Source organism: Phalacrocorax aristotelis, chromosome 6, assembly GCF_949628215.1.
Source record: "Phalacrocorax aristotelis chromosome 6, bGulAri2.1, whole genome shotgun sequence".
NCBI lineage: Eukaryota > Metazoa > Chordata > Aves > Suliformes > Phalacrocoracidae > Phalacrocorax > Phalacrocorax aristotelis.
This window is the reverse complement of record NC_134281.1, coordinates 21552549-21572099: the sequence shown is the minus strand read 5'-3', so window position 1 is coordinate 21572099 and position 19551 is coordinate 21552549. Positions and strand designations below refer to the sequence as shown.

Genomic DNA, 19551 nt, shown 5'->3' with positions numbered 1-19551 from the left:
CTCCAATAGCACATTCTTTTGCCTAATATGGTGCATACGAATTGTTTTACTACCTATATAGAAAGAAAAATTATATCTGCTGAACTACCAGAACTATCTGCTTAAACACCTGGATTTTCCACTGGGTTTTTCCATCCCCAATTTGGCTGACCTTGCAAGATTTAATTGGATCACCTCAAAAAGCTGCAAAGCACACTTTAGATAATTCAAATGTCAAACAGGAAAAACAACTATATTTTGGGGGGAATGCATAAGTTTGTCTGATAAATGCTGTCTAGGATTCCTAAGAAAAGATCTGTTTAATATTAGGATCTGAAGTTACCAGACTTTCTTCCCAAAAGGAGTTGTTAAAAAGATAAAACTATTTAAACCATTTATTTACTGTACTATTTATTGAAGTCAGCTGCCTATATCGCTTCAAATCACAGCTCTCCACAGTGATTAGGCTGCTAGTGTAATTTCATGAGTAGTATTTGAACTTTTTTTGCTTAGTTCCCACTCTCCCATAAAAGTCTGCACTAACAAGTGGTAACTTTCTATCATGAATCTCAGCTGAAAGATTAAAATTGGTTTCACCAGAAACTATACAATACAGACATAAAATCTTCAATTTTCATGAAAAATTACTCTACAAAAGAAATTTTAAACTTGCTTTCATCCTGAAAGTGTAGAAACTCATGTCACTCATCCAGCATTTTTAGTAGACTTCAGCAGTAAACTACAAGTCTAAAGCATTATTGCTTTTATGATTATTTACTTTTCTTTCCATTCCTTTTCTAAGTTGTATTTCATTTTTTCAGAAGTTAAATTTAACTGTCACGTTACAGAAGGCAATCTTCTCGCTGTGGTTAATGTATTCAGTGTTGAGTACTCCCAAGTTAAATATTTTTATGCATATTCATAATTAAAGTTACAGTATATGAGTTAGCTCAACAAATTGTCACAGCAGCCGCTACTTAAAATAACTTTTCATTACTTATTTGCAGTTCTTTTTGTGTTAAATCTGTATGCTACAAAGCAATGTTCCCAGTGCAGAGAAACTTGCAGTCCAGATGCCACCCTCTGATGGCTCCGATGTAGCCATGCCTGACTACATGACATAGGTTAACAGTAAAGAAAAAGCAGCAGCAGCACTCAAGGCAGTATTAGTGACACCTACTGTCTCCAAGATACTACACAAACACTTAATGTGAATTACTAGAAAACCAACAGGGCTTAGCATGGACATTTCAGAAGGATTCCCTCAAGCACATGTGGAACCTGGCTTTCAACTGGTGTTCCCAGCAAGGTGACTAGCAGCAGATAATTGCTTGATATGTATTAACCCCACAAATTCAAAGTCCCTATCTTGTTCTCTAATTTCAGGAGTATATCTCAAACAGAAGGGAATCGAGCACCCTAATCTGAGAAATGATAGCTGTTATGTCTTGACAGTCCCCTGCCTTCCTCTCCTCCTTTCTATATAATAACAAGCTTGCTGAAGAAGAAAAAGATGCAGGGCGATTATAGCTTTATAAAACAGGGTACAAACAGCAAATAAGACAGAAATTAACAGCAAGTATATATAACCTGATCTAACTTTGAAGTCAACCTTGCTTTGAACAAGGAGATAAAGATCAGATGACCTCCAGAGTCAGAGTCTGGATCTCCCTTCCAGTCTAAATTTCTGTACGATGCTAACAGTGGAAAAAGCACAAAGCCCCTTCCACTTCGCTTTTCAGTGCTTGAGAGATCTGTACCTTATGTTGCAGGATCTGAACGTTCTGAACAAGAAAGCGATATGCATTGTACCAGGGCAGGAAGACATCCTTCAGTATATCCCTCACTCCTTCCTCCTTAAATCTCAGATTTTCGGCTCTTACCACAGGCGAATTGATCAGATATAACCTGCAAAATAAGAACGCAATACTTAAAAGCTTAAAATTCCATATACTCATAGAAATTCACTTAGCTGTACAGTAAACCCTAGAGAGCTGCATAGCAATAGAAAGATACCCAAGAGAGCAGTTTCACACTAAGAACTCCAAGGAAGATGGTATTGAAAGCACGTAACATATTGAACATATGACAATTTACTTCCTAGTGCTACAGGATTGTTTTTATACATTATTTATATACTGTATATGGAATTTGAATTTAAATTTTTTTTTACTCTAGAAGTTAATTGAAGTGAAAACACATGCTTAGATGCTATTAGAGTATAAAACAAGCAGTGTATGCATGGAATTAGTGTTCATCTTTAGAATGGCACCTATTGTTTCTGTAGTATTTTGAATTCCTTATCAGAGTACCTTTCTATTCTATCTAGTTAATTTCCTCAATTATAAAAAGCTTTGGGCCCATTGCAAACACAGGACCAAGGAGCAAGGCAAAACAGGTAAATCCAAGTACAAGAGCAGAAATGCATGTTTTCAAGAAAAACAGGCCCAAAAGAGGACAAACGATGTACCTCCTCCCAATACAAATGTGCCTCAGCTCCAGAAAGAGCTCTGAAAGAGCGAAACAGAGAATTCAGGTGATGCTGACTACTTGTATGAGAAGCAGTCCCTCACAGAATCATGCCCACCTCAGACAAGAGGGTTCATCTGTACATGAAATCCACCCTGTCTAGGGAGGTCCTCCTTCGGTCAGTCTATCTCAAGGTAACAGTTCCTCATTTCAGAGAGGCAGACATGACCCCCACTTCCTTGCTGGCTGTGAGTTTTGCAAAAAATCATCTTTATACTTTATCCCATCTTCTTCCCTAAACAAATATTCTGTCTACAGAGACAAACAGGTATCTATCAAGTTAACTCAAAATAGAAACAAGGACTTACTCAGGTATCAAGAAAAAAAAAACCTGAATACAAACTTGATTTAGATACACTTAATTTTCCGAACATGAAAACAAACCTTTTTTTTTTTATTTTAAAGACTGTGGCATTTTCATTAGAAATCTATTAACTCATTTTCTCACATTTCATCAACTTTTAAAATCATGATTCGAAACTAAAATATCTTTACAGGCACTTCCTTTAGGAGGCTTTAAATTCTTAATGGGGCTTGACACAGCACATTCAAGAACACCAGACCATAAATTCTTCAGGAAAGGGCTTCTTGCATAAAAATGAATACATAAAAATAGAGCTGCCAGAGTAAACTGACAGTAATGCAGCACAGAAAGGGGCAAGTATTGGGTTGTCAAGCACTGGAACAGGCTGCCCAGGGAAGTTATTGAGTCGCCACCCCTGGAGGTATTGAAAAGATGTATAGCTGTGGTGCTTAGGGACATGGTTTAGTGGTGGACTTGGTAGTGATAGGTTACTGGTCAGACACAATGATCTTAAGGGTCTTTTCCAACCTAAACAATTCTATGATTCTATGATTGTCAGGACTGTATTGGGGGGAAAATATTTTTAAACATGATATCTGAATTCAAATTACAAATTTACAAAAGTACAGAACAATTAAGCATTATAATGAACTAGTAAGTCCTTAAATGAAACTAGAATTTATAGGTATATATTTAAACCAAACCTCCCATCACAATTACTTATGTCCTTATTACTCGTTGTTTATTTCAGAAGTCAAACATAGCTTTGCTCCAAATATGAGATGGAGTCAGGCCCCAGGGTACATGAGGATACTGCAGGACTTTTACCAGTTTGGGACTTACCTAGAATGACCACTTCACAGATTGCCTCTACTGTTTTCCTCCAGAGGAAAGAGCAATGCAAACTAATCAGAACTATGAAGGATATGCTAAATTGCTCCTTTGCACCCACCTCAGCAGCACACTACATAATCTATCAGAATTCTTCTTAAAATAGCTCTTAGCATGAGGAAATAAACAAAATGTAGCACTCTCAGGCTACACTTTTGGTTTTGGTTGGTTGGTTGTTTTTTTAACATAGCAGCCCTACACTGCCTTACAATATGTAAATGTTAAAAGAATACTAATTTCCTGAAGATTCTGATGCAAAGATACTTACATCTGTTATATGGAAAGATATATGACACCCAATAAAGGAAGAGTTCTATCAATTTAGTTACACCTAGTGATATTACCCATTGGGCAGAAAATAAAACCTTCCTCAAATCAAGCCAGTATTATCAAGTTTTCTAACAATGTATGAGAAACAATAAAGTAACCTCCTTTTCATCTCTCTAAAAATGTAGTCTGTGGCATTATATTATTTCTTCTGCATTTTAAGAGGTGAATGCAACCCATCACTTCTAACAGCAATACTTACCTCAGGATACATAAAAGCAAAGGGCTTGTAAATACTATGACCAGCAAATTATTTTTCTGACATATTTCAACGTTAACAGCTATCCAACCCAAGTCATAGGTCTTAAGAATATTGAAATATAACTGGTTTTGACAATTCTTACAGTTTCACAGAGGATTCAAGTTTCAGGAAGTCTAAAGTTGAGTTGTTAAATTTAATGTGCTGTTATTTCTTCTGGTTGCCCTTTTCATTTAATTCCATATTCATTTAAACAACTTACATCTGTATTTTCTGCTGATCTATTTATCAAGCTACTGCTGAGAATACTTCAAAGCTGTAGTTAAAACAAACAAAAATATATATATGCAAAAGCTAAAGTAACTCTGCAGGGAAACAGTGCCAAGGAAAAAACCTCAGTTGTAGCTTTTGGTACACACAGAACACATCAAGTGCTTCAGTGAATAAGCAGAGACAACTGAATCGCAGAGCTCCTTCCATAAATGAACCTAGTCTGCAATGCTTTTTACTGTCTGTGTGGGTGTATGTATAAATAAATGTGACATTAAAGAATAAGTACACAGGCAAAAAAATTAATTAGCTTTTTAGAAATTAAAAAAAATGAATAATGGAAGTGTAAATTCTGATGTTTGAGATTTTTTGTTTTGTTCTATAAAAAAGGCAGATTTTTTTTTCAACAGAAACATCACCTACAATTTAAAAATCTCCAATATGAGTAACTCCAACCCTTTTCACTCATATTGTTCCAGCTACTGATCCAGCGACATTTGGCTAATACACCTTGATTATTTGTAAAGAACAATCTTGATCAAATTTAAGATATCCACTCAACTCTCCATTGAAAACATCTATGAGAAGACAATTTACTAGGTCTTTTAAATGCTAAAGCTTGAAACAATACTGAAACATCACATCTGTTTTTTAAACTATCTAGAACAAGCAACAACCATCTTTCTCAAATAAATAAAAAACATGGTACACTAAGCTTTCATTCAGTCCATCATTACCATGTGTAGTTGTAACATATAATTCTATTCGTGTAATAGTTTAAGGTTTTCTTATATATAGCAAGAACTCCAAGGCTCTTAAGTGTGCAAGTAGCCTACTCCTACAGTTATGAAAAAGTCTTTATTGTACCTTTACCTAAAGATACCACATCCAGCAACTGCATAACTACATTTATATGTTAGTGTAATTTTAATGAAACACTTGAACTGTGTTTAGTCTCTGTTTGCCCAGGACAGTTTATATATATACATTAGGCTGCTCCACTTGTGCTTTTCTGGTTTCATGACTATTAGGTAGGTACTGTATACTTACATGAACAAAAAAGGCTTTCATCTTCAGAAAATTTATACCATAAGCAGAAAACAAACATTTCTGTGCATTATACAGTAGTACTTCCCTAAAATAATGATTTAACAGTAAACTAATAGTATTGTTCTCAAAGATTTTATTCATGTTTCCACTGGGTCAACGCGTATTATTAGCTACAATAGCAGACAGCACTGGCTCAAGTGGAAGCATTCTGTACAAACTGGAGACGCATTTTCTGACAACAGGCCTCCAGTCAATACATCAGCTTTGGTTGTTACCAGCCTTGAGGGAGATAAGACAAGAGTATAGAATGCCCAGGCACTGTAACTCTTGCCAGTTCTTTTGAGTCATCCACTCTATCAGCTATTTGGCTGCCATAGTGGTTTAGAAGTTTTTAAAATTAACTGTCTTCCCACTGCTAATTGTCAAAAGCCCATAAGGAGCCCTCCTGGTACATATCTGCTATGAACAGAAAGCTAACATATCATTCTCTCTTATGAGGAAAGGCTGAGAGACCTGGGTTTGTCTAGCCTTGAGAAGAGCAGACTGAGGGGGAAGCTTATCAATACTTATAAATATCTAAAAGGTGGGTGTCAAGAGGATGGGACCAAACTTTCTTCACTGGTGCCCAATGACAGGACAAGGGGTAATGGGCACAGGTTGGAACACAGGAAGTTCCACCTGAACATGAGCAAAAACTTCTTTACTGTGAGGATGAAGGAGCAGTGGAACAGGCTGTCCAGAGAGATCGTGGAGCCTCCTTCCCTGGAGACATGCAAAACTACCCTGGACACAGTCCGGCGTACCTGCTCAAGCGGGGGGTTGGATGAGAAGATCTCCCAAGGCCCCTTCCAACACATATCATTCTGTGATATTAGGTTGCACATTAATTAAATAAATCCTACCTTAGTGCATCAGCTCCATAACTATTTACAATACTCATTGGATCAGGATAATTCTTCTTCCTTTTGCTCATTTTTTGGCCATCACTAGAAAATATCAGAACAGAAGGATAAATTCCCAGAATTCTAGTAATACATGGATAAAGAAAAAAGGTCCTTCAAATCCAGCTTAATTTTTCTGTCCTATTAAGTTTTGGTAGCACAGACACAAATATATACTAGCACATCATTTCAGCGTAACTGTTGAACCCATGAGACCAACTGAAAAAAAACACCACCAAACCACCACATCAAAAAAAAACCAAACAAAAAAAACACCCAAGCCAAGAGACTCCCCAGTTACAAACCTAGTGTAGGAAATCTCTCTTTTCTACCAAAGCTGAGGGAAGAGGCACTTATTTTGAATCAATCCCTCCAGCCCACTGGCAAAGCTTTATTTGAAAAGAAAGGCAAATAAATATAATTAACTTAAAATTTTATCTAAAGCTACAGTTATAATCACCTTTATTCTGCAAAACAGGTATCATTTATTTCCTATTCTGACTTGGTACTCATTTTCTCTCTCTAGGAAGGACTAATCCTTCTCGAAAGAACCTAGTGCAACAGATAGCTGGAATGTGTAAATCTCATACTCTCAAGGTGTTTCTTACCTCCAGCAACAACAATATCTCCATGACAAGTCTTCACAGCTCCAAAGCCCACTTCAGATTTAATTTACAATTCACAGGAACTTACCTGAAATATTTTTTGACTAAAATTCTGCTCAGGAAAGAATGGACTGACATACCAACCTGGCAAGAACGAGGCCATTCACGATTACATTCTTGAAAGGAGGTCTTCCAAAAAGAGCAGTAGACAGTACCAGCAAAGTGTAGAACCTGAAACAAGAGACAACATAAATGTGACTGACTGCTGTGCAAGTCATGTGACTTGCATGTCCTGGATTACAAAATACAACCTAATGAAAAATTTCTTATGTACTCTAGCAAATTTAAAATTTAAGTACATGGAACATTTAGGTGGCAAAGACCTGGAAGATGAGCTTCTTGTAATTAGACCTTTTTCCTCTTTATAGCATATCATGCTGTTTGCTCAGCTGTGCTCCACTAGTCCAAGAACACTGACAAATTGTAATGGTAAGTATTAGGAAGGTCGTGAAGGAGAGAATTGTAGCATTTTCCCCTTTATTACAGAAAAGGGAATTCTGTCCTTGAACAAGCTCCGTATTTGCTCACTGTAAACCTCTGAACACTGGATCACTCAGAAGAAACACAGTGGAGAGGAAGACTGGCACACTTGTCTGTGCGCGCGTGTGCACGCGTCTGTGTGTCTGTGTGCATGTGTGCGCACATGTTTCCATGTACATGCATGCCTTTTAAGTAATGAAAAAGTAAGATTTCAGTTTGGTTTATGAACTGGGATTACAGCTATTGAGGGGCCCACAACAAGGGTTCCTCCCCCTCCCCGCTCCATTTGATGTGTTTACAATACCTGTAACAACTCTCTAGGATACTTAAGAAATCAGTGTTGGAGCAAGCACAGGCACCTAACGTTCAATATGTCAATATATGATTATATCTGAGAAATTAAGCGGATGTGCAAGGTGATGTGATAATTTCATACTCAAGAGTCAGAACCTTCACCAAAGGAGGTATCTACAAGCTTCTGTAACTGCGTTGCTGGTAACTACTTTTAAGAAAATAACTGGAGGGTGGTCCACAGCTTTCCTGGTTAAACATGAGTATCACACTGTTGATTGCTTAGCAACCTTAAAACAGCAGATGATTATACAAAAGCTAATTGATTTAGAATAAGGCACAGGAGGTTACGCCTCAGAACTACACATTTGCATGAAGATTTAGTGGAGAAACACTTTAGTGAAGAAAAAATAAGTCCATCTGTATATTCCAAAGTAGTTTTTATGAAAAAGCTGCCTATAATTGCAAAAGCATTATTATGACGTTTGAGGGTCAAAAGCTCTGTAAAGGTTGCTGTGTGCATTACTGCATTTTTTAAGTGGCTTACTCCGATGCGTCCCTCTCAGACAGGCTTTTATCTCTCAAAATCACCCCAATTCACACTGCAGGATACAAATTATCTTTATTAAATTGCATTGTAATTTGATGAATTTTAACAAACACTCTTCCACCTGCACACAGACACATGCACTCGAAATCCCTGTCTTCAGTTTTAATCTTCTTAAGAAAACTCCTAAACACAAACATCTGATCATTTACTCAGATGATTGACACCTCACACCTATGAGGCTGAAAGTTCATTACAAACAATGCATTTTTTTCAGTATTTAGTATGAAGGTACCTCATCAACAAACTCCCATCACCTTCTGCAAACTAGTCAGCAAATTCTTATTAAAGCAGGTGCATTTGCAAATAAAAATAATAAAGCAGAACCAAGTAGAAGATATTTCAATACTGTTTGTATTAGGAAAATTGTACAGACAGATCGTGGGCACTGAAAAAATATATCCAAGAATTTTTCACAAATTTTATGTTATTTGCATTGTCAAACCCGATGAGCCTCAGCAATGAGGTACCTTAGTTGATGACAGTTACAAGACTGTCTTTGAGATCCTGTGATCCACTGGTTTACACACCATTCTGACATAACTCTTCTCATTCTTTCTCAGATCATCCTTTTAAAAAATTCACCTCATTCACTGAATATGTTAAAGGAATATCTCTCTGCACCTAACTTATAAAATATCTTGTCCACAGACACGCTTGTTTCTGGCAACTTCCTCACCCGTCTGTAAGATTATTCCCTCTGGCCTTAACAAATATAATTCAGCTCTTTCTCATATCCATGTAGAAAGTCATAAAAAAATCACTCTCCTAGCTCATCACCTTGGTCACATGAATTTTCCCTTTGTCTCCCTTGACTTTGACCCCTCTCTGTTAAGGCAAACAGAAGCCACTGGACCTCAACCTCCTCAGCCTTCCACCACCTACCAGCCCTTACTTCATGTCAGCAGCACTCTCTCACCTACCATGAAACCAATCTTCATTCTGAATCTTAACACTTTATACAGAATGCTTCAAATAAAAATCACATACTATGCTCTTAACACTTCAGAACTCACCAGCTTGTTCATCTGGGCCTACTATGACATAGCACTGTCATACTAGCAGAAAGACATGTGTGCTTTGTCTTCAAAATATCCTCATTTTTTTCCAAGACTTAGGAAAAGGTAACTGAAAGCATAACAGTTTTAGAATTAAATCCCTTAAGAACAGCCTAAGACAACTTTACCTTTTACCAAAAAGGCCCCACCACCTCTCATCTTAAGTCTTTCTTTCTTTCACAAAACAAAAGCGCGCTTTTGCAAATCACAGAACACCAGCTCTTATCAAAGCACCAGCTTATTAACAGACATAAGCACCATGGGAAAAGTACAAGCATCATGTATTGAGGCAAGTGTTTTGATATTCTACCCACAAACGAGATAGGCTTGTGTATGGTGAAGACTCACTCTTACACCAATGTTAAATACAAAAAGCAATCTACTCCAGACTGTAATGTGAAAGTCTCCATTTGCACATTGTCTACAGTATACAATACAAGTGTGCAGCTTCAAACCAAAGCACAGCAGGTGTATGTCTACAACAGAGTTGCTGCTGGCATTAGAATCAGCTTGAACTTATTTTTTTATTTTTCCAGAGCCAATCCTTAGTTCAACTAGTGAGATGATTCAGTTCATCCTACTAAGGAAAGGGAACAAAGTTGCTTATCCACAAGTTACACTTACTATTTAAAAAAAGAAAAGAATGCTATAAAGCAGAAGCAGGATAATTAGCGGATCTGGATGTTGCACTGCACTCAAGTTTAGATTAATATTATACTATAAAAAGGCCAACTTGTGTAAAAATTACAAATTTATTCTTTAATAGCACTAGAGAGCTTCACTGCATGCATATGAGATCAGACTTATCTTTTCATCTGTCATGTCTTCCACACATGCTTCAAAGAATAGCACTAAAACAAACACTGGACTGTGCGTGACACATACTACTGTGACATCCCAATCTCAAATAGCTAAACCCTGAAACCTAAAATTTGTCATTTTTCCTCTATTTTTACTAGAATTTTAACTACCTGGAATAGATTTTGTATCCACATAAAAATCCCAAACCATTTTAGTTCTGTTGAACTTGTACAATTCAGTAGCTCCCTCGGCACAGTGTAATAATGATTACATGTTGTAGGATTTTTTAATTAGTTTTCTTTTTTTGGCATCTAAATTACAAAAAATGCCCTTTTATCTTTATAAAATGTAGCAGAGAAAATCAGTTTCTGACTGTACCTTTCACATGCATTTTATATCTCTTCATCATGTGTTACTTTCAGTCCCTTTTCTTAGAAAAAACACCACAAAAACCCAAAAAAACACACACACACCCCCCAGCACAATTTTCTGATTTTTTTCAGATAGAAAGAAAGAATAAAAAAAGAGAGAAAACCAAGTTTTGAATTCTCCTTTCATGGGCATAATGAACAACGTTACAGAAAGACTAATACATGGAATCACTAGTGTTACAACTTTGAGCTATTTTTCTCCATTCCTCTTCATTTTAACACTGTACTAGCTTCCCCTAGTCCCCAAAGCACAGCTGCTGCAGAGTAAACAATTTTTCTCCCGGATACACAAAACCTGTCACTTTCTTCAAGATGAAGCAGGTATTGTTTAAATATAATATATAACATCCCATTTTGTATTTAGAATTTCCTCATTACGCATTATCAAATTAACAGTGCTGTATCCACACACTATATGCCACAGGAAAGAAAAAGTAAATGAAGAAACATAGGGTTCACTATACATACTGGATCCAACGCTGCTTGAAGAGCAGCAAGCACAAAATAGTGACCTGCAAATGAGATCAGTATGTTCCTCCACTGCTGGGTTTCATGCTACTCAACAGTACTTAGTTGTATACTAACACTGAAAGCACCATGACTAATAAGCTGTGATGTACAATCGTGGAGAGCACAAAGTCAAAGATCAACACTAACAGACGGCCTAACAAAGACTACTTTGGAAGAGAAAAAATAAACATAAAAATTTTAAAAAAAATCAGGATACATGTAAGAGGCCAGTTTTAACTAAGTTCATCACGTTGCCCTAACTCTGACGTACGTGAAGTACTTCTTTGAGGACCCATTACAAACATTATGCATAGCACTAAGTAGGTAAGGTGCAGCTATATTGTGAAAAGTATTTAATATTCCATTAGGATTCCACCTTTCACTAAGTGAGACTTAAGTGGTCCCTCCCAAACTGCCAAACCTGCAAATCTAACTTCTGTTTTGAGGGCCTGGATAATTTTTTACATCACAAAGAAGTGGCTGCGAAGTGAAGACACCTTTTGCTATATTCATGAAACTTATTTTTATTTAGCATCATGCCTCAAATGTTCCCCTGCTCAAGCCTCCTGGCTTTAAGGGTATGTATAAGCCTTGCTCTCAACTTCACAAACACACAAAAACCCACCTCTTACTGCTTTGTTTGGGTTGGTTGGTTTGTTGGGGGAGTAGAGGAGTCGGAAAAGAGAAATGCCAACTATGCTACAGAGGAATTCAGTTTAACTCTAATAAGTTACTGGATGCAAGAATTCTACTTGTACATAATCAAATGTACTAATCTGGAAAACACAAAAATCTGTCAGCTTTCACAGCCAACCTCAAACTTCAAAAATAGAATAAACACTTATAAACGCGAAATCTAAACCTGTATGTATGCATGCATGTATGAGAACGTTACCCAGAGAAAATCTGATATTAGAGAAAAATTTTCATCAATCATTGAAAAGCATTTATCCAGAGAGGAATCAAATAAGCAGATGAAGTTTACAATTACAAAATTTGATTTTTGTAAACTATAAGATCTTAACAATATAACGTTTGACTTAATTTGGTTTTTCCCCACTCATATAAACCCAAAATTCAGATTTTATCTAGGAGGCAAAAATTACCAGCCTATACATTGGTTTGAAATCCTCAAAATATTGATTTCCATTTCAACTGACTCAACTGCTGTTCTGTTTCTAGCAGATAATTATCATAGAATTTCAATTCAGCTGCTGAGATTCTTCTTTACCAGGCCAAAAATCTGCCCTATTACCTAATGATGTTTTCCACAAGAACCAGGAAGATGGCTTGCTAATTTGTCATCTTTCTGCAACATTTTTGTCACCAAGCTTTAGAATACCTTCCATTTTACTGAAAAAAAGGAAATAATTCACTTCTCTATACAACGTTAAAGGATCACTCAGATATAGTAGTGTTAGATGCAGGGCAACAACATCACATAAAGTGGCAGAAAATTACCATCCTCGAGTTTGGTCAATGCCTTCAGCAATGAAGTCAGCAGGGAAACCATCCTCAAGTTCTTTTTTGTTTTCAAATGGATAATGAACTTGTGCATAGGGCATGCTTCCACTCTCAAACCAGCAATCAAAAACTTCAGGGACCCGGTGTAGTAAGCCCTTGCCACAGTGTGAAGGGATAGTTAGGTGATCAATACTATGGGAAAGAAAAAGATTGAAAAGTTCTAAACAAAAACAAGAATTAGCAAAAAAGTTACCATTACATTTGTACTTTAGGTGACAGGCATTTTTATTTTAATTTTAGTGATTCTTCAAAAATGTCAGCATATCCTTTGACAATTTTTAGAAATTAAAGCTATTTTAGAGATCTTTGTATTAACAGTGTCCAAGACAGAAGGAAAATTTATATCACAGAATCACATACATTAATCAGAAGTCCTCTTTACTGCTCTTCTATTTTCCCTAAATCTGTTTCCCAAGGTTTATGCGAAGAAAACCAGTATTTTTTTTTTTATGTCTACCAAACTATTTTTAATAACTAGTTAACAGTCTCTGTGACTGACCTTTCTCGATGGAGATCAGTGACTTTCACTCCAGACAGCTCTTCCAACTCTGCCACTGAACCAATACAAACTACCTATAAAGACACTCAAGAAGTTTAGTCAGTTATTCGCACACAGTACCAATTGTTTTTAACATTAGACCAGAGACTTGTAGGTCAGTCAGTATCTTCTGATGTAGCTGAAAAGCCAACAAAAATTTTGTATAAGGTCCCCTTCTTCAATCTAACGAAACCGCAAATTATATTAGAGACTACTGCCCTGATTTAATACAATTCTTGTCAAAATAATTGGAGACTTCAAAGACCAGGCATGCTGTCAGGTATCAAAAAAGGTGGGTTTTGTTGTTGGTTTGTTGATTTAGGGTTTTTATTTTGTTTCTTTCAAAAAACCTACAATACAGTCACCTCCGATAATTCAATGATCCTGACTTTCATACAAATAGGAGTTTCAGATCCCAGGTTCCTCTTCTGAAGCTAAAGTAAGCAGCTAAATTGCTCATAATTGAGTGTAAGTGTTCCAGCCCGAGTACACAACACTGTTCATATTAATGGTATCTTATGTAAAGTGAAAGTGTCACAGACAAAGACATTGTTAATAAGGGTACGTACTTTTGTTTTTATTATATCAACACACTATCTAAGGAAAAAGCAAAAAGTTTCAGCAACAGACTTGCATTAACATCGTGAAATGTTGATGAAACAAATGATTCTGAAAAACTGTATGTAGGAGAGAAGGAGAAAAGCAAAGCTTTCTTTGCTTTATGTTTTAATGAAGTTTAACCCTCCCAGAGCCCTGTGGTGCCCTCTCATTTGGCAGGATTCACGAGCCACAAGCTGCAGTCCAGGTCTGGATTTTGGAGATCCAGTCCCACATGCCATCCAATTTAGAATTGCCAAGGAAAAAAATGTTTTTTGACAGACTTGACAGGGAAGGAGTTAAATGTATCAACATAAAGAAGCTGTAAGTAGGCTAAACATTTTTCATGTAAGATATTGTATCCTAAGAGCAACTTAGAAAGTTAAGTCAGAGTACTGCTCAATTCCTATAGTTACTCTTAAATACATACATATATATACACACAGAAATTGTGACTAACCAAAAGGCTTTCGTTAGTCCAAAGAACTGTCACGAATTACAGAACATAGAGACTCAGTCTATTTGGGTTTTAAGCCATGTTTTTCCTAGTCCGATTCAACTGATCTGTATTACTAATCACCGTCTTTTATTGTTAAACCACTTTTGAAATGTATTTTTTTCATTATTATCTGTCATATTTTTCTGTAGGAAGTGAAGCATTACAATGACTATGATAGTCAAGTATAACAGCAGTTTGCATAGTAAACCACACATGGGGATTGATGCCAGTTAAAAATATGCCTTTATCAACAAACTGGTTTTAATCCAGATCTGTTCTTCATTCACCATGTGGCCCCATAAGCAATTGTAAGCTGAAGCAAGCAGGCATCAGGTGCTTAGTTCAGCACGGCTAGCGGGAAAAAGGGGTTTTAATAACAGCACAGGGAAAAAAATACCCTTGGATACACTGACTACTTCATCTTTACTAACCTTAGTATTTGAACATACTTTCACACACTATACTCTGGGTTAAAAGCTGCTCACTAGTTGTCACTTTTTGACCTAAGCATTTCAATACTTCAAGAATTCAGTTCTGTATGTTGGATGCATCTGCAGAACTGTACCCAGCAGAACATATTCATAGAAGAAATAACCTCAAGTCCACATGAAAAATCCAACTGCCACCAAAGGAATGCAGATACCACCATACTGACTAAGACTGCCTCTGTCTCATGGAAGGATGGAGCTACTCTGACCCAGGAGTAGCTCATTAGATACTTGAAGGCAAGAGAACAATACAGCAAGTAGATGCTAATCAAATCTGATCCCTCATTACACCGCAGCCACTCATTTCTGCAAGTAACAAACTGGTTTATGATCTCAAATTAAAGCTATTGCCTTGGACACATTTCTTCAACAGCAATGTCTACTTCAGTAGCCTGGCCCCTTTCCCCACCAGTCTTTTGTTCCTCTTATTTTTAAGCCACATCAACTACAAACCCAGCTATATCAACATTTAATATCAGACAGCAAAAACTGAAGTAAATAGGCTGGGATTGGGGGCTGTTCAACCCTATTTCAGCAACACTGAGACCTAATGTGAAACCAGAGGTCAAGGTTAAATACTTTTAATGAAATGAACATTAGCATTATATCCAGGATTATCCATGTAAATAGGAAGAATAAAGCCATCCGGCAGCTTTTGTGGATTTCAGTGTTCCTGTGACATGGTTCTGCAGTCCCTACTAAATAAAAAAATTTGCTTTCAGCTCTGTTAAGTAACTATAATCAAAGAACTAGGAGCGTTCATGGAAAGAAATAATTCCATGTAGTGTATCAGTACATCAGCAAGACATTCTGGGATCTTTAGAAAACATCTTCTGAATAGTAATTGGTAAAAGAAATGACTGCTAAGGTCAGTTAAAAGTGTCATTCCTAACACAGCCTCAAAGCAGATCAGAAACAGGCCTAGGGAAGTTCCCTAACCCTTCAGGAGAACGCAGCCAGAGCCCTGTCATTCCAAATCTGTTACACAAGACCAAGTGAATCAAAACTAGTGGAGGGTTAACAGTTTACATAAGTGACAAGTAATGAAACAACCGGAGATTTTCTTTAAGTCACTGAATATTTAATACTATAATTTGTATGCAAGTCCTATAAAATTAGCCTATGTCCGCTATATTAACTCGGGTGCTATATTAATAAATGTTATTATCTAAATCAAATTAGTTGTGTTCCCCCACTGAGGAAATAATTGAGATTTGAAAGCTTAAAATTATAAACTATCTGCAAACATGTGGTAATAAACACAAGCTTCAAAATTTAACTTCCATTATGCATCTCTACCTGATAACTATCCTAAAATAAAACTAAAATAAAAGCTAAAATAAAACTGTGAGAAACCAGATACTGATTTGTAACAAAACTCACTTTAATAACAATTAATTCACCTTACTGTATATTAAACAAGGAACTGTTATTACTTCTCCAGGATTTAATACGCATAGCATAATTGCATGCGACAAAGTGTTCTTTCAAGTACAAGACATGAAGAGGAGGCTCTGCAATCTCGCATGGCACCAGGCTGCAGTAAAACTGAAGTCAGGAAATTTTGAGCGAGTATTATTTCTGTATTAGAGCAGATGTCCCTTAGGCCTTAAGTTCGACATCAGTTCCAATGTTATTTAGTTTTCAAGCTATATTCTACATGCATAAAAAGATAATGAATATTAAAACCCCATAACTTGAGATGTAGCATGGTCCAGAAGCCACAGTTGACAACTGAAGCATGACATTCTGACTCTGGAGTAAACAGAAATGTATAACATCTATGGACAAAAATAATAGATATGTTGGTATTTCTATCATTATTCAGAACACCAAGCCCTGAGAAATCTGCAGCTAATCTCAAAGGAAAGGTCAATTTTCCAAGCCAGACATCATACCATTACTAAAAACAAACAAACCTAAAAAAGCCAAAAAATCCATATACACAGGAATACAGACAATGGGAAACTGGACAGAATATGAAATATTATTAGAGGCAAGGAGTGGGAGTAATACAACCTTTATACAATCTTTTTCAGCTATAGAATGAAGTGTTAAAATACTTTAGCACAAAGCTGAAAGCCTTTTCTCTAAAAAAAATCTGTTATACCAAACAAGGGACCTAAAGTTTAGTTTGAAGTCTGACAGTTTATACCTAAAAATTTTTAATATATGTTAAAAATTAACTGTTATATGAGAGACAGAAGCACTTGGTTTGCCAGTAATTCACAGACACACTTACAGAATACATAGAATTAAAATGTCAAGGCTTTCTAAGTACACTTACACCATAATTACAGGGAGTAACTCCCTCCCTCCCCCAATATCTCCCTGCCTATGAACAAGATTTCCAATGAAGAGGAAATAAAACATGCTTTATGGTGCATATCTAAGCAATAGCGCAGTTTAAGACAACAACCTGGCTTTTATGACAATGGGGTGTTCTTCAATGACAACACCACGTTAGGGAGGGATGGAATCCATCTGTCTAAAAGGGGTAAGGGAATCTTCAGCAGTAGGCTGGCTAAGTAGGCTTTAAACGGAAGGACTTGGGGGGTGGGATCTATTGTGAAAATGCTCACACCAGCACATCCAAGAGGGGAGTAAGTCAGGCCAAGCAGTGTGGTGACAAAGGTTCCTTAGCTGCCTCCCAAGAGGTGAAACAAAAGAGTAAACACATCAAGTTTATGTACACAAATGCACACAGTCTACGAAACAAACAGAAGGAACTGGAGCTCCGTGCCCACTCAGAAGGGTACGACATCACAGGAGTAACTGAAACATGGTGGGACACCTCAAACGACTTGGGCATCGCATTGGATTGTTACAAGCTCTTTCGTAAAGTCAGGCAAGGTAGAAGAGGTGGAGGAGTTGCACTCTACATTAGGGAACACCTTGAATGTATCAAAGTCAACTATGGTGATTGCGACTGCTCTATTGAATGCCTCTGGGTTAAAGTCAAAGGGGTCATATCCAAGCAGGACCTCACAGTGGGCATCTGCTATCGACCTCCTAACCATGATGACGAAGCTGACGAAGCGATATTTGGGGCACTAAAGCAAGCTTCTTGCCAACAGAACCTGGTCCTGATGGTGACTTCAACTACCCAGACGTCTGCTGGAAGAACAATACGGCAGCTCACATGGCATCCACCAAGTTCCTGGAACATATAGAGGACTGTTTCCTGATACAAATGTTAGATGTGCCAACCAGGAAGGAGGCACTTCTGGACTTGCTATTCACAAACCGAGAAAGCCTGCTTTGTAATATCTTGGTTAGTGATAGCCTTGGCTGCAGTGACCACAATATTGTGGAGTTCAGGATCCTGCTGAGCGTGCTGAAGGTCAGCTTTAAGACAAGGGTTGTGGATTTCAGAAGAGCAGACTTCAGTGCACTAAGGGCTCAATTGGGAGGGATTCGATGGGCAGCTTCATCTGAAGACAAAGGAGCTAGTGAGTGCTGGGAATTCTTCAAGAACTCTCTATTGGAAGCACAAAGCCAATTTATCCCCTACAAAGGAAAGGGAAGTAAGCGGAGCAAGAAGCCCCCATGGCTCAACCATGACCTCCTGGGTCTACTCAAATCCAAGAGGGAAGCACACCAGAAACGGAGAAGTGGAAGACTATCCATCGAGAACTACAAAGGCATTGCCAGAGTGTGCAGAGATGCAGTTAGAAAAGCAAAAGCCCAACTCAAACTGAAACTGGCTCTAGACGTAAAAAAAACAAGAAAGGTTTCTTCAGACATGTCAACCACAAGCAGAAAAAGAAGGAAAACGTAGGCCTACTGTTAAACAGAGGACAGTCAATCACCAGTGATGCTGAAAAGGCAGAGGTCGTCAACACCTTCTTCACCTCGGTCTTTACCAACACTGTTGGGTCCCAGGCTTTGGGAACAAAATTGCCGATTGATCCAAACACCGGCCCTCCATCAGTGAAGGAAGAGTTAGTACATGAATTACTACAGGAGCTTGACCCCTACAAATCAATAGGCCCTGACGACATCCACCCGAGGGTGCTGAGAGAGCTGGCTGACATCATTGCAAGGCCACTCTCCATAATCTTCAAGAAGTCAAGGCAAACGGGGAATGTCCCAGAAAACTGGAGGAAGGCAAATGTTACCCCTACCTACAAGAAGGGCTCGAGGGCCCATCAGCCTTACTTCAATCCCGGGGTAAGTCATGGAATGAATCCTCCTGAGGGCCATCACAAGTCAATTGAAGCACATGATTGGGAAAAGCCAACATGGCTTCACTAAAGGCAGATCGTGCTTGACAAACCTGGTGGCCTTCTTCAACAAAGTGACCTGCTTGGTTGACATAGGGCGGGCGGTGGACATTGTCTACCTGCACTTCTCCAAGGCCTTTGATACAGTCCCCCACAGTCTCCTCCTGGAGAAATTAATGCGTTATGGCCTAGACAAGTGGTCTGTGCAGGGGGTGGGGAATTGGCTGACAGGCCGCACCCAAAGGGTGGTGGTAAATAGCTCTTTCTCAAACTGGCAACCTGTTACAAGTGGGGTCCCCCAGGGATCAACATTGGCCCCAATGTTATTCAATATCTTTATTAGTGA

The 19551-nt window shown here is 37.7% G+C and overlaps 1 protein-coding gene across 5 annotated transcripts in view; it reads right to left on the bottom strand.

Annotated features, from left to right (window-relative positions):
* Window positions 1–19551, bottom strand: part of IARS1 (isoleucyl-tRNA synthetase 1) — a 116933-nt gene that overhangs the window by 38604 nt on the left and 58778 nt on the right. For all 5 annotated transcript variants that reach the window (XM_075096592.1, XM_075096590.1, XM_075096591.1 and 2 more), the window contains exons 15-19: window positions 13357–13430; window positions 12795–12989; window positions 7240–7326; window positions 6452–6535; window positions 1740–1887 (exon numbers count right to left, since the gene is read on the bottom strand). In XM_075096592.1, coding sequence (XP_074952693.1) covers window positions 1740–1887; window positions 6452–6535; window positions 7240–7326; window positions 12795–12989; window positions 13357–13430 — 588 coding nt within the window. The remainder of the gene's footprint in view (window positions 1–1739; window positions 1888–6451; window positions 6536–7239; window positions 7327–12794; window positions 12990–13356; window positions 13431–19551) is intronic.